This window comes from Manis pentadactyla, chromosome 2 (assembly GCF_030020395.1).
Source record: "Manis pentadactyla isolate mManPen7 chromosome 2, mManPen7.hap1, whole genome shotgun sequence".
NCBI classification, from domain to species: Eukaryota; Metazoa; Chordata; class Mammalia; order Pholidota; family Manidae; genus Manis; species Manis pentadactyla.
In genome coordinates this window covers 734,865-750,244 of record NC_080020.1, presented here as the reverse complement: position 1 = coordinate 750,244, position 15,380 = coordinate 734,865, and the positions used below count along the sequence as shown (strand labels likewise).

Sequence of the window (15,380 nt, the reverse complement as noted above, 5' to 3'; positions counted from 1 at the left end):
CAGTTTTCTTGGTGGAATAGCTAATAAAAGCCACCACAGTTATAATATAACTGTTTTAATGGGAAGCAGAATGAGTTGTGCCATTTAGAAACTGTAAATCCAGGGAAATTAAATTCCTTTCTTGTTGTAGGGTATGATGATAGATGAAGCAGATGAATTCGTGGCTGGACCTCAAAATAAGCATAAACGGCCTGGAGAACCAAATATGCAAGGGATCCCGAAAAGGCGCCGCTGTATGTCCCCCCTGCTGCGCGGCCGGCCGCAGGGTCCCGTCGCGAACAACCACATCGGAGGAAAAGGGCCGCCGGCGCCTGTGGCACAGGCCCGGCCGGATCTCATTAAACCCCTGCCTCTTCACAAAAGTAAGAGGTTTCCTTCAGCACTGTCTGCTGCTGCTTGGTTCTTTGTAGTAGAGCATAGGAAAAATTAAGTCAAAGGGTGTCAGAAGGTACTTGTTTATTAATCATTTTTGTATGTCTTTTTAATGAACATTTGTTGTGATACCATTTGCAAATCTCAAGTATTTCAAAATAACGGTGTTTAAAGGGGCATTATTGATCCTCACAGACAGATGATTCCCGCCTTGACTTTAGTCCAGCGTGAGCTGTCGTGGTCAGTGCTGGGCGCTGTGGTGTGGCAGTGAGGGGGACCGCAGTCGCTGCCTTGGTTTACAGAGAGTGAGGAGAACGGCTTTCAGCGCGTCCCTGGGTGTGATGGGGCCGGGCCGGGAGGTCGGGCCTCGCAGGGGGGTCTGACCAGTCTGCGAGGTGAGGAAGTAGGTTTGTGCCCCACTGAAGGAAGGACAGCCGCCCGCTAGCGTGAGCAGTGTGTGCAAAGGCCCTCGGGCAGGGGCGTGGTGTCCGGACAGTGACAGGACTGAGCGGGAGTGGGGGTGTCGGGGTGAGACGGGCTCCGGCAGGCAGTGGCTGGGGCATGGGCCTGGAGCCGTTACGGTTCTGGGATTCCTTCCAAGGTTTTAAAGAGGGACTGATCTGAAGAGCTTCGACGAAGACCTGGCCGCCTGTACTGTGGGGATTGTTATGGGAGGGCAGGAATAAATTTAGGGAACCCTTAGTGAATTAGTGGATTTATTATGATAGGTAGTGATGTGGCTATAACCTTTTTTTTATATATATATATATGCAGTAAAAGTCACAAATCCTAGTGTACAGCTCGGTGAATTTTGGCATTGTGTACGCGCTCACGTGACCATCACTCAGGTTCAGGGTGGCGAGCATTCTCCCAAACTGTTCCTCCTGCACCTGCTTCACTCACCGCCCCCACACCACCACTGTGGCCGCCACCAGTCTGTTCTCTGTGGCCGTGAGCCTGTGTCTATTTTGTTTGTTTTTTAGGTTCCACAAATAAGTGAAATCATACGGTATTTGTCTTTCGCTGTCTGTCTTACTTCATGTAGCATAATAGCCTCTAAGTCTGCCCACGCTGGTGCAAGTAGGGGAAACAATCTCCCTGTTTTTTATGGCTGAGTAATATTCCATTTATATATACCACATCTTCATCCATTCATCTGTCAGTGAACGTAATAGGTAACATCATAACATCTTGATCGGACAGAAACCAAATATTACACATCTTCTGGTGGGTTTATATAACACTGCCTGTGAAGTACTCTTGCCAAAAAAGTTGAACATCAATCTGATCAAGTCTCTAGATCTACCTTCCAGTTTATAAGAAATGCAAGGGACAGAGAGACATAATAAATGAAACAAAACAGGGATACAATTAGCAAAATCCAGGTTGTGGGGCTCTATATAAGACAAAGAATCTGTTGTGTTGTATGTGTTTTTCCAGAAAAAAAATGCATAGAGAAAGGAGAGGTACAGAAGAATTTTATAGATGAAAACGTAGTTAAAAGATATATAAACTATTGTATGGGTCTGATTTGGACTGTGACTCAAACAAAACCAAACTTTTCCACAAAGAGAAAATACTAAGGTAATTGGAGATCATGGACACTGACTGTGTATTTGTTGTTGTTGCATGATTATTATAGACACACAAAAACCAGTCAGGAAACCCTGAGAAGTGTTCACGGTGACCTGGCTGCGGGGTTGCAGGAGGGATATGTTTCCGAGGACGCTTGGACGTGGCAGCAGAGGGCTTGGTGCTGACTGACGAGATGCTGGGACCAGGGCAAGGAAGGAGTTGGGGACACGGAGTAGGTGAAGGTGTCGGGGGGGAGCAGGAAGAGACGACGACTGGGTTCAGCTGGGAGCTGCCTCTTCGACAGCCAAGTGCAGATCCTAAGTTAGAAGGTGGACCTTTGAGTTAGTTTGTCACCCAGGAGAGGACTGGGCTGCAGAGGCGGAGGTGCGGGAGGCAGGCTTAAACCCCCCGGAGTGAGTGAGATCCCACCAAGGGAAACAGAAGAAAAAGCCTGGTATAGAACTTTGAAAGTGCCAGAGTTAAGAGGAGAAACAAGTTCAGAAAAGTGGATTGAAAAGGAAGAATGCAAGAAATGGAAAATAGGGAAGAACTTAGTGTCATGGAAGCTAGAGGGAAAGAGAATTGGGTGGTAGGTGCTCTCAAATACTTAAACATACTGAGAGGATCGGAAAGGTTCTGTTGGTCTCAGCTATTTTTGCAAGAGTGATGTTGGTGGAGTGAAGGGCTCAGAAGAAAGAGGGTTGAGGAGTGAGAGGTGAGAAAATGGGGATGATGCGAGTGAGCAGCCGATTCAAGCTCAGCTGTGACGTGTGGCTGGGGAAGGACAGTGGTGGCTGAAGAGGCTGGGGGTCAGGCAGCGTGGTTTTGCTTTGTTCTTGGGATGACAGAGAGTTGAGTGTGTTTAGATGCTGACAGGACGGAGCCGGGAGAGAGGGAGAGGCTGAAAACGAAGAAGTGAGAGCATCATCACCAAACCCTGCTGGGGAGGTGGGGCTGGTCCAGAGTCCGGGTAAAGGAGGGCTCCTTCCATGCAGGTGGCAGGGGGCAGGGCTGTGGGCATAGGCTTCACCGTGGGAAGCAGAGCCGCCCCTGTCCCGGGCTCGGCCTTTCCTTCCTCTGCGAGGCGGGAGGTGGGAGGCCGGAGAGACGTAGAAAGTCAGAGAGGTTGGGAGCAGAGAGGTCTGAATGGCCTCCTGTGGAGGGAGAGGAGGCAGGCACATGATCACGCGGGTCCAGGCACAGCTGGTGCTGGGGCCGCCCTGCAGAGCCGCGTCGGGTTCCCCAGTACTGCTCATCAGGCCAGGTGCAGGTCCCGGGCAAGCAGAGAGCGTCCTCGGCTTTGGGGTATTGCCCGACAGGTGTTGCGGGAGAACAGTGGGACATTGGTGAAACGTACCCGAGGGGCTCTAAGTTGGATAGGTAAGGAGGCAGGTGTCTAGCAGGGGTCTGAAAAATGGGGAACGCGAAGCGGTGGCTGCAGTAGGAATCTGGCCAAGAGAAAGGGCATTGCAGAGACTGGGGTCGCGCTCTCCCCTCGCTGGGTCGATGTTTGACTTGAGAGGCAGATATAGGTGGAAACGTTCTTTAGGGGTGATGACCTGAGGTCCTGGGAGGCTGGGTTCGTGGTAGGTGGTAGACACTGCCTCACTGTCTGCAGCCCTATCAGGCCCCAGGGTGCATACGTGCCCCCTCGTGGTCTGGCTAAACACAGATTCCAATTCATTGTTTGTGGGGCTGAACATGAGTGTTTCAGGCAAGCTCTCTGAATGGCGCTGATGCTTCTTGTCACAGACCACACTCTGGTGATGGAGAACGACGTCCCCGGGGACATGGCGGTGGGAGGACGTCTGTGAGCCAGGTGCCAGGGACATCGTGACCAGAGTGTGCCTGGAGATGAGTAAAGATCGTGATGAGGGGGTGGCATGGTGAGCCTCCGAGGGCAGTTTTTACAGGAATGCATGGAGAAATGATGTTGGAGGTGTAGTGGCAGGTGAGGGAGTCTGTGACCCACATCCTTACTTTAAGTCTGTGGGGAGTGTTTGACCAGCACAGTTTCTACTTCAGGTCTGAAAAGAAGAGCGGTTTCTCTGCAGGAGAGCTGGGTTTCAGTTAAAGGGGGAGTTGTAGAAAATATTCAGTAGAGTTTCCAAATCACGGAATAGGATTTGGGAGTCAGCAGTCCGAGGGATGTTTGTGAGGATGAGTTTATACTTTGGACAGGAAATAGAGATGAATTCAGGGAGTGTCCTGGAGATTTGGTGAACAGTCGGGGGACTTAGAATTCAGCTGCTTTCTTTGGGGGCAAGTGTAATGATCTAATGTTAAGTGGCTGGCGTGCAAGGTTTTAAGCCTGGTAGTCCAGTGCTCTGAAGTGGGCACTGGGCTGTTGTGTGTTGCTCAAGTAATGGAGACCAGATAGGTGGTTATAAGGAAAGGGTGCATTGTAAACGACCTGTTGGTGGTGTGTTCCCTGCAGAGTACTGAACAGCTCGAACCCCGTGTTCACCTTGCCTCTGCATGGCAGTAGATGCGCAAGGCAGAAGTGGGCTGGAGCGAGCAGGGCTCTCTGGCCAGGGTGGCCAGGGTGATCTTGATCATGTCTATTTCCCTAAAGAATTAAAACCCTACTCGTTCGGTAACATTGCCATAGAGTAAAGCAGAGAGCTAAAGGTTGTTTGAAATGGGCTTTTATTTTTTTTCCCTAAGGTTATACATTGTTCAAATTTTGTGAATATTGTGAATGTCTCACATTGAAACCCAGCGTGTCTTTGGCAGACCTTGAGAACCATGCACCGTCTCTGTTCCTCCCCAGCCATCGGGGAGCTCGGTTGGGCGTCGTGTGGTGTGGTCTGTGGTTCTTGGTGGCCTTCTTCACTGTGTGCTGTGAAATTGGCTCTCATCGTTTCCCCCCTTATCTTTGTGTTTAGTTTCAGAAGACACTAACGATTTGACAATAGACGATGTGGTTGAAAATCACGTGGCCGACCACCTTTCACCAGATGTGACACCAGACGCTGTGGGTACCGACTTCTCAGCATCTTCTGCAGCCAGCTCACTGGAACGACCAGCCAATCACACAGAGGCTCTGGCTCATGACCATCTAGGAACCGATGACCTTAGCATTGGTGGGTTTTTAGAGAATCACGAGGAGCCAAGAGATCAAGAACAGTGTCCTGAAGAGAATGTACCAGCATCTTCCCTCAACAAAGGAAGGAAATTGGTGCACTGCAGAAGCCACGAGGAGGTCAACACCGAACTAAAAGCACAAATAATGAAAGAGATCCGAAAGCCGGGGAGAAGTATGTATGACTAGAGACAAACCTGAGATGTGATTTCTATGTGTGTTAAACCAAAACAGTCAGATTAACCAAAAGCACGCACCTGACTTTAGATCAGTCGTGAGCAACATCTGAGCTCCGAGCTGTCCAAGTTGGGCTCTTCATTCAGCTGGCGGACGCCCACGGTGCCGGGCTAGGCGTGGCGGGTGGAGAGCGGAGCAGGTGGGGGGCCATGGAGGACTTGCGCGTGGTTCCTGCCGGGACAGGCCCCGGGTCCTGAGCAGCATGCCAGCCAGCGGCGGGAGTCCTTACGTAGCAGCGGGTCCAAAGGGATGGAGTGCATGTGAAATGACCTCATGTCTGTGAAGTTCTTGGCAGAGTCTTACCACTGCACTTAAGAAACTATGATAGTGACCAATGATGTGTTTGGGCCAAAAACTAAAATTATAAAAGCTATTACATGAGTCCAAAAGTTCCTCATATGGCACTCATTCAGAAGCTGTAGACAGATACCTGTCGCAGTGGCACAGTGACCCATGGGTGGCCCCGAAGACTTGGGCCTGGCCTTGCCATGTAGGGGCTTATGGTTTTGGGTAGTGTTACATGTGAAAACTTGAAATGGAAGGACTGCAATAGCACTCTTAACATGTTTTGATTTTTTTTTTCGGTCCTTGCCCATGTTAGCTGTAGGTAAGAATTTAATTCCTAAGGACGGGTTTTTGTAAAGGCTGCTTGCCTCTTATTTTTCAGTGGCACCACCAGGGAGCCATTTATTCATCCTTCTAAGCTTTATGTTTGATATATTTATGGGAACTTTTACCAAAAAATCAGTATTTGACAAGTTACTATCTTTTTTGATGTATTATAAAATTATTATAAAATCTCTAATGAGCAGTGAAAATTTTATGTGGGATACTTTTGGTTTTATAACAGAAAAATATTGAAATGCCTTTTCTTCTTGCTTCTTTTGTTTTAAGAATATGAAAGAATCTTCACTTTACTGAAGCATGTTCAAGGCAGTTTACAAACAAGACTAATATTTTTACAGAATGTCATTAAAGAAGCATCAAGGTAGGTGACCTGCCGCACGTACGGGATGCTGAGCCGAGCCCCAGTTGACAGTTAGTGTCTCACAGCACTGTTTGTACTTGTGTTGTCATTACGCCTTGTGTATATAAGTACTTCTCTCTCTCTTTTTTTTGGTAAATTGAAAGAAGTTCACTTAAAAAATAGCCACACACAGATTCTTCAGAAATTATGGATCTTTTCTCCCTACAGCTTGCAGATACTGGCCTAATTCTCTCTGAGCTTCTGTGGCTTTTTGGTGTCTTTATATTTTATAGCTTTTAATATTTCTCCTTTATATATTTGGAATACAGTTGATATTAATCAGTGATTAGAAATAACCTTCAAAGGCAATATTTGAATGCAGTTCATTTGTACGTGGGAGAACATGTAATTAAGGGGACCAGAGTTGGACACATGGGTCCTTTTCTGATTGCCTCAGTGCTCTGAATTATGTGTCTCGTGGATTAAGGCCTGTGGATTAAGATCATACACGGTAACTGCAAAAGGCACTCACGTGAGTGTAGCGAGTAGGAAAAGCATTTTTTATTTTTCCTTCAAGGCTTAGGATTTCAGTATTTAGAAAACTTAAGGTTTATATCGTCTGACTTTCCCAATATGCCTTTCTTTTAATTAGTCCGCAGTTCCTTCCATTCTGCACATAAAGGTTTTCTAGATAAAAAGCAGGTAATTCTTCTTCCTCTTGAGTAGCTAGGACAGAGGCCACTTTGCAGGATCAAGATGAGGCCATAACTTTTCAGATGATGTATTTTGAGTATTTAACCTCTTCTGCTCTTTATGTGACATTGTCAGTTTAAGCTTCTTGTGGATTTAGCTGTTTTCCTGGTGCCTGCACCCTCTCGCACCTCTTAGTCTGATAACGATGCAGGCTAACAAGTGCGTGTGGATTAGGCAGTGTTTGGATATTCCAAAAAGCATCAGTATTAATACTCATGTAGGCAAATAGAATTTTAGTCTATTACTGAAAATTTTAAAACTGACACTTTGTTTGCTACATCTTAGGTATGGTGTTTAATTATCTTTGATTTGCTAGCCTGCAAATTACAATAGTACAAGACTGTGGTTTTTATTTTTATTTATTTATTGAAGTATAGCTGATACACAATCTTGTATTGGTTTCAAGTGTATAGCACAGTGGTTCAGCAGTTCCCCGCATTATCAGATCCTCACCCCCTCTAGTGCAGTTACTGACTGTCGGCACAGGATGAGAATGCCATAATTTTTAAAGGTTACTGTCCAGCTTCCATCATTTCTTCTGTTTTGTGGGGATTATATCCATCCTTGGTTCACATTCCTTTCAGTGTTGGACTTTCAAAGAGCACAAGAAGCAGCTACTGGAGTCACTGCTTTGGAAGCTCAGATTTTGTTGGAATACTTGTGACCTTTGTGTATATCAGGATATTTTTTTCCTTTCTCTTTTTGGTTGTGGAAGGAATAACCTTTTTCTGTTATACCTAGACCTGGATTATTTGTTTTAGGAACAAACTGTAATACTGTATTTATAAAAACACTTTGGTAATCTTGGAACAGATTTTATGTACCATAAAGTTGTTGATTTTTCATTTTCATTTCTCTTTGAGAAATCTTCCCAAGGCAGTTTCTCTCTTTTTAAGAAAACACTGTGCTGGTATGTATGTATTCATTGGAAAGACATTGAGAATGCTGTCACTTATTTTTTATGCAGGTTTAAAAAACGGATGCTAATCGAACAACTGGAGAACTTCCTGGATGAAATTCACCGGAGAGCCAATCAGATCAACCATATCAACAGCAATTAGAAGGAAACAGTCTGTGGCCGCCGTGTCACTGTCCTCTCCAAACACAAAGTAAACCCCAGGCTGCCGTGGTCTCGCACTCATTGACATGCACTGCTGGCTGGCTGAGATGCTAGGAGCAAGTCCGCAGACCCCTTCCCAGCATTTCACAGTGACCTTTTCTGCATTTTGGTTTATTTTCGTAATGTGAAAAGTATCACTCAAACATATTTAACAAACTTAAAATATTCCTCCAAATCTCTTGCTTGTCATCAACTCTTGCGTGTCAATTTCCCTCAGGTTCTATTTTCTTAAACCAACCTTTAAAATTGTCACCTCTGTTAAGGTTGAACTTTGCCAAAAAAAATTTAAAAAGTTACTTTGTAATTTTTGGGGAAAAAGCACATACATTAAAGCTAGGTAATGTTTTGTATATACAGTTATTTTGGATATATTATTGTAAGTTGTACAAATGTATTTTGAAGAATATTTAAGAAAAGCACTTTTGTTATTCCATCAATAAATGCTCTATTTTACTCTTGTGTGGTTTAGGAAATAATCACATTTAAAGTACTCATTTAAAACCATTTTAAGGTAATGGAATTTTAAGGGCCTTTTTAGCGTTGGAAGAATACACCACTCAAAGTTCGTATTTGTTAACCTAACTGTAATTTCCTGTTACATGATCTGCGCTGTCTTTTTACTCTATGTTCCTACGTTTTGTTGGCCATGCCAGGAGTCTCCCTTTCTTGCCTGGATAATGGAAATGATATGTGTCACAGACTCCTTAAAAAACTGTCTAGGAAGTAGATACCTTTGGACATTTTGGTTTCCTTACCTCCCGCAACCACTTCAACTTCCCCTCTGGGGCTGTGGGTGGCACTGGGCTGACGCTGCTGGCTAGGAGTTTGTAAGCTTGGGGTACACCACGTACTCTGAAATGTCTGGCCGTTAGCGGCTTGATGCCATTCTTATAAAAGTCCCACAACAAACGGGCTTCCAAGGGGATCTGTTCTGCTCAATTCTCACACTTAAACTCTCCACATCTTTCTTATTCAGGAGCTAAATGGAAAGAAAACACATTTAAAACAACTTCTGCTCATTTTGCATTTCCCCAGAGTTACCCAGGATGAGGAAAACCAACCCTGGAGGTCACATGTCATCAGTGAGGATGTGACCCTGTGACTCTCGCCATTCCTAGGTCACTGACAGCTGTGCCTCGTGGCGCCTTTGGGGAGACCAGTAGAAAAGGAGGTTAAAGTGCACCTAGATGAAGAGGGCAAAGTAAACTTAGGGAATTCTAGTAAGACCTAAGTATTTTAAGTTCACATTTGAGAATCACATACCCCTATCTTTCTACACTCTAGCAGAACATTTTTAAATTTCAAGGGTGTAGCAGAATGAAACAGCTTTTTATGAAGTACAGAGGAATGCGGAGAACGTGCTGAGATCTGTTAGTCCAGGGGATTTGAAACTTTCCCCATACTGAAGATAAACTGGGGGGAAAAACAACCATTTACTGAACATTGCAGTGCCCATGTGCTGTTCTTTAAACCTTCTCTCTGCAAAATTCCTGCGAGAGAAGCAGGGTGCTGTTTAATAGATGGAATTGTTAGGGTAACTGCCTGCCATCACATCACTAAATGCAGGAGCTGCACACATTCCGGAGTATATTGTTTGGTCTTAAATTTGTATGTTCAGATTCTGAGGTCAGTAGACGGGACTAAAGGTCACTTAGGTAAAAACTCAGACTTCACCAGGAATATTTAGGAAGGAGATTCAGTCTGTTCCTGTATTTAGCTGCCTTCCTCATCAGAAAGTTCTGATTTCCATTTCACAGGTTGCTCACAGATGATAATCCTTTAGACCTTTGACCTTTACTGTATTTTTGGATGAACCCTGGAGGGAGTTGGAAAGGAGCAATTACGTTGAGTCTCCTCTTTGTGTCCTTAATCTCTCTGCCACCACGCTCCACACCCTCATCCCGAAACCTAGTCACAAGGTCTGAAACCCTGTTGGAACTCAAGCTGAACACCCCACCTCTTGCAGTTTTTTTTTTGCATTCTAAGAAACTGGGAATATTAGTTAAATTTGTGAAATATTATCTATAAAACTCATCTTGTAAGCAGAGGGTGGAGGGGAGTGTGTTTGAGAGGAGTATGTCCTGTAGGCCTTGAGATCACTGGGCGACTTTAGGCTGGAAAAATGATGTTCTCCAACAGTTTAATCTTGAGATGAAGATCGTTTTTTCTTAATGTTACCGTGTGTCCCACTTGTCAGTTGATTTGAGTCATTATTTGCCCTTCCCAGTGAGATGTGTCACTCTAGTGTGCTGAAGGCTGAGCCTCTCCTCAATACTCTGTCACCCCAAGAGTAACTACTGCCTCATGTGATGTGGGCACCTACCCCGGGAGAGGTAAAGTCGCAAGAACTGCAGCTGTGCGGCGGGTCACGGGACTGCTTCCGGGTCAGCCTTACATTGTTCTGGTCGCTCAGGCAGCTGTGAAAATGCTTCCTGTTGGCATAGTGGTGTGTCTGTCACCAGCCCAAAGATGTCACTTCATTTTCATGCAGCTCAGTTCCAAAAGAAGCTGCCCTCGCCTAACTGTTACCAGCTGCTCCTGGCTATCAGCTTTTGACAATGACCTTTCTGTTCACGTTTAGCCCTGTCTCTGTTTCTTGAGGGAGTAGAACCTGTCGTTTTCTTCATCTTTCATTTTTTGACATGCATCCTTTCTGAGAGAGGCTCTCTGGTGCCTGTTCTGAGTGATGGGTGACATTTCATCTAATAAGTGTGGGGTTGGGGTGCTCATGGTGAAATGCTAGGAGGATATACACTTGGTGTTTCCCCCCTAAATAATCCCCATATAGGTTATTTCATCTATTTCCTAGTGAATGGTGATCTTCATCCTTTTGATTTCTAGCGCAACTGCAGCAGTCTGAAAATGATTCTCAGAAAAAATGATGTTGACAGTATTTCCGTAACAATTTGTAAAACCTATGCATAATTTTCATTATTCTAACTTTTGACTTTTTTTCTCTCCGTAAATAAAAATAATGCCTGATGTTTTAGTTAACGTAGATCCACTTTTGCTTGATTTTTTAGCCTTGTTCCATCCTATTTCTTTTTGACACATTCTGTAGACTCTCCAACAGCTCTTTACTGAGAATCTCTTTTCCTTCCTAGGCTGATAAATAAATCCTCGTAGGGGGAGGGCGACGTGAGGGGGGGACGACTTGAATACTTGGTCAGTGTCCTCAGTGCCCAGAGGACCCCGCCCGTCCTCCCGATGTGCCCGGGCTCAGCGCGCACCCGCCGCCCCCGGGTCGGGTCAGCACGAGGCCTGCTGCGGGGCCGGGGCGCCGGGGCGCTGGGGCTGCCGGGTCGGACGGCGGGGCTGGTTCTCCAAGGCCGGGGGGGAAGGAGCTCTCTCTTAATGCCGAGAAGAGGCCAAGGTGGATCACTTATCTTACTTTCCGTGGTCTTCCTAGGTCTCTGACGTAGAATCCTGAATCAAAAAAAACCTGCAACTACAAATGAAAGAGAAGGCAAAAGCCGCGGAGGATATCCCTTCCTTTGCAGTTTTGGAATGGCCCCCGCCCTCGGGATGCACGCCCAGCGGCCGGGGGGCCCCGAGGCCCCGCAGGACGGAAGGAGCGCGCCCGCGAGGGGGCCCACAGGTGCGTGCGTTGTGCCCGGAGCGCTGGGACACCCGCGTCGGGTTCTCAGGGAGGAGGAACGGCCGCTCTGCGTGAAGACGGGACTCTGACACCTGTTCAGGAGCTTTCCAGAGCTGCAGGAGACCATAGGACCCCACCGCACTGCCTGGCCGAGGAAAGCCGCTGTTAGAATCGGGTATGAAATCCGCCGGTGCTTCACTGTTCGGGCTGCAGTGGGGAGCGAGGGGGGCGCTAGCTGCTTGGCCCACCCAGCGCCCCATTTGCAGAACAGTCCGTGGAATAAACTCCTTACTGAAGGTCGTCTTCGGAAGGACTCTATTCCTTCTTTATGCAGTGAGGGTTTCAAATCCTTCTATCATTAAAAAAAATCTTTTCTCTCCGTTAACATCTCCTTTAAAAAGTGCTTAAAAGCCACATCTGGACTTGGGGTTTCTAAGGGGACAGTTGGGAAGTGTGAAGATCGAGCTGGAACTCTGACGAGAGGCGGGCGGGGCGCGCAGTATGAGCGCACCCGGCCCCCCAGGGACGCGCCTGGCGGCAGATGCCTGCGCGCCTTCCTCGGAACCCCAGTCCCGGCCCAGCCTCAGGAAATAGAGATGTGCACTTCTTTTCATTTTTGATGCATTTAGCTTAAGGAGTTGGGTGCATTTTTACAGAATGTTCTTAGTTACAGTCTCATGCTGCCTACCGTGAGCTAGGGAGAGGCATGCTCAGAAAATTCTTAAGGTATGAGATATTTCATGCAAATTTCAAAACCTCAGATTTGGTAAGTTACCTAATGGATCCAAATTAATATTCAGAGCTGTGGCCCGTTTTTTTCAATAGTTAATTTTAGAAATAATTTCTAGTTCATTTTTATTTCCTTCAGCCAATATTTCTAAAACTTTGGTGGTATACAAATTGCCAGGCTTTGTGTTAAAATGTAGATTCTGGAGCCTAGCAAATTCAGCCAGCTTCTGAGATGATTTCCCTTCAGTGCCTTCTTGGACTGTATTTTAAGAGCCGCTTTTAAGTGACAAAGTCACGTTTGTACTATGGGCTTTACAAGGTACCATTCAGTGTATAAAAAATGTGTCTCGTGCTGCACAACCACAGCCTGTAGACAAGTGTGTCAGTCACACAATTAACCTGCCTCCTGGGCTAGAATCTGCCAAGAGTGAGAGGTTAGAACTATCACAGTGGTGTGCTAACACTTTCAAAGATAGGAGCTTAGCAAATAGGAGTGTCAGTGGTAAGTTAGAGGAACCGAGATTTTTGTTACTTAACCATTGATACCATTTTTACACAACTCCTCAATAAAATGGTACTTAACACAATGAAAGTAAGAATCTTTAGAACCAGGAGGAACTTTAGACATCATTCAGTCCAACCCTTTTGTTTTATAGTGAGCTGTTAAGCCATCTGAGGTCACATGTTTGATAAGCAGAGCTGGGTAGATGCAGGTTTTCTGACCCTGTGGTGCCCATTTCTACCCCACCTTCCACACACACACACACACACACACACCTTCCAGAAAGTGTCTTCTAGTCAACTCCAGCATGCCACTGGATGGGGCTCTATGGCCTGAGACACAAAACAAAATTTTGATGCTGTATTTTGAAGAAGCCTCTTGGTTTCACCTAAGAGTAATTTATAATTGTTCTGCATTTTTCATGCATATGCAGGAGATGGCAAATGAATGTCGTAAGGAATAAAACAGCTCAGAGTAGAGAATATACAGCATTTCACCCATCTTCTAAATAAGGTATACACAGGAAATTGAGTTGGCTGTATTTGCTGAAAGGAACAGTATTTTCCAGAATGACTGAAGGGACCAGACAAGGGCCAGAGGAAGGAACAAATCAGAGACTTTTGCCTCACATCACCTGTCCCGAAACCAGTGAAGAATCTGACTCATTTGATCAGTTGGTCTTTTTCTGCAGGATCTTTTAGAAAAACAAATTTCTTTGTACTTAGTAATTAGTTCCTCTGACCAGCTCATTCTTCAAACTGAAGTGCAGTGCAAAAGTGAGAATTTTGTAGATGAATTAATTTTTGATGGCCACGAGGTTTTACTGATGTGTGACAATCAGTATCTAGTATGGTATCTGAATACTTTACATAAATGTTAATGACGTGAGCAGAGAGGTTCACCATGAAAACCATTATCAGCTGTAATAAATGTGTTTCTATTAAGAGCACAGGCCCTGTAGCACAATGTGAGAAACGGGACCGGTGGTATGAATGAGTCTTTGGCTATTTCGATTTCTTGAAACTGCAGCTGAAGACTTTGATTCAAATAGTTTTTCTCCGTCACGCTACAGGCGCAGTCCGATGACTGACATTCACATGAGGCCTGGACTTATGGGTGGTCACACCACAGCACCCTCTTCTCTTACCTTGTGTCTCCGGTAAGAGTTAACATTTCAGAAGACCAGCGTTTGTGATCAAAATAGAGTTCAGGAGTCACCTGTGGGTTTGTGTTTTCCTTCTTGCTTTGTCTCATAACAGACCCCTACTTCCTTCCTTTTCTTACACAGCTGCTGAAATGTCATGCAACCGGGCGGAATCGCCCTGGAAGAGGCCAGGCTGGGAGGGGCCCTGCTCTGGGCTCTTCTCCTCTGGTGGCCGCCGCTGCCTAGTGCCGAGGAAGGTCACAGCTTGCGTTTGCCCAAAATCTGTCCCCAAGATGGTTTGTAAGAAAGGGCTCCATGAGTGGTTAAAATGGGAAATGCGGGTCGGGTAGTTTTGTGCTTTTGTTTTCAGTAGTGGACCTCAGAGCTGCTAACTTGCTAATGTTTATAGTGAATCTCCGCAGGACTGTCACACGTAGTGTTTAACCAGGCCACTGCCCAACCATCGCATCTCCAGATTCACCGGGTCAGCGTTCTGGGGAGTGCCCTCCGGAGACCGGAGCCCACCACGAACCCAATGGATCTCCGTCGTGTCTCGGTTTCCAAGGCAAAGGGCTGTGCCTGTTCCCGGCCTCCCTCCCAGCGCACTCTCCACTCTTCCTGCGTAATGTTTACAAGCGTTTCCTGTAAACCTTCCTTTTTAGAGTGTTAGCTCTCAGAAGGCACATGCTGTCTTACTAATTTTAAATATTTTTTACTTTGCTCAACAAGCATGATACTGCTTGGTTTGGAAATGAGTTTGGTAGATGTGGGGTGAATGAGCATACACTCCTCACTCTGTACATTCATTTCATTTCCCCGTAAAACAGCTGCCTTCACGTTCTTCAATCTGATTTTGCCTGTAAGGACATGGTGTTTGTAGAGTCTCAGGGGCTCCGTGCAGAGTGGGCCATGAGGTCCCCTCCACGGCCTCCTGCTCTGCTGGGGAGACCGCCACCGGGCGCAGCTGGGCACGCTCTCAAAAGGTTCAGCGTCTTCATAGTGTGTCAACACAAGATTTGCAAAACGCAAGTCAATGTCCCTACATGTGATTCTCAGCTTCTCATAAAGTAGGATAAATATATCATTTGCTGTCTTTTGTCTTCCCAATTATCATTACTATTGGCAAATTTAGAGACTTTTAAGCAGTTATTGCCAGAATTTGCTTCTAGTTCAAATTTCTCATCTTCTTACTGCTTAGCTGTAGAAGATGGAGAGCGTGTGTCACAGAGCACCCAGCCCAGGACAAAGAGGGAGTGCAGAAGACTGCGTAACAGCCTGACACCAGGCTGCATGTGCTC

The 15,380-nt window shown here is 46.0% G+C and overlaps 1 protein-coding gene across 1 annotated transcript in view; it reads left to right on the top strand.

Moving 5' to 3' along the window:
* Positions 1-8,568, top strand: part of INTS6 (integrator complex subunit 6) — an 81,682-nt gene extending 73,114 nt beyond the window's left edge. Inside the window, exons 15-18 of the mRNA XM_057489196.1 lie at positions 131-362; positions 4,836-5,207; positions 6,164-6,257; positions 7,957-8,568. Coding sequence (XP_057345179.1) covers positions 131-362; positions 4,836-5,207; positions 6,164-6,257; positions 7,957-8,050 — 792 coding nt within the window. The 3' untranslated portion in view covers positions 8,051-8,568. The remainder of the gene's footprint in view (positions 1-130; positions 363-4,835; positions 5,208-6,163; positions 6,258-7,956) is intronic.
* Positions 8,569-15,380: the final 6,812 nt, after the last annotated feature.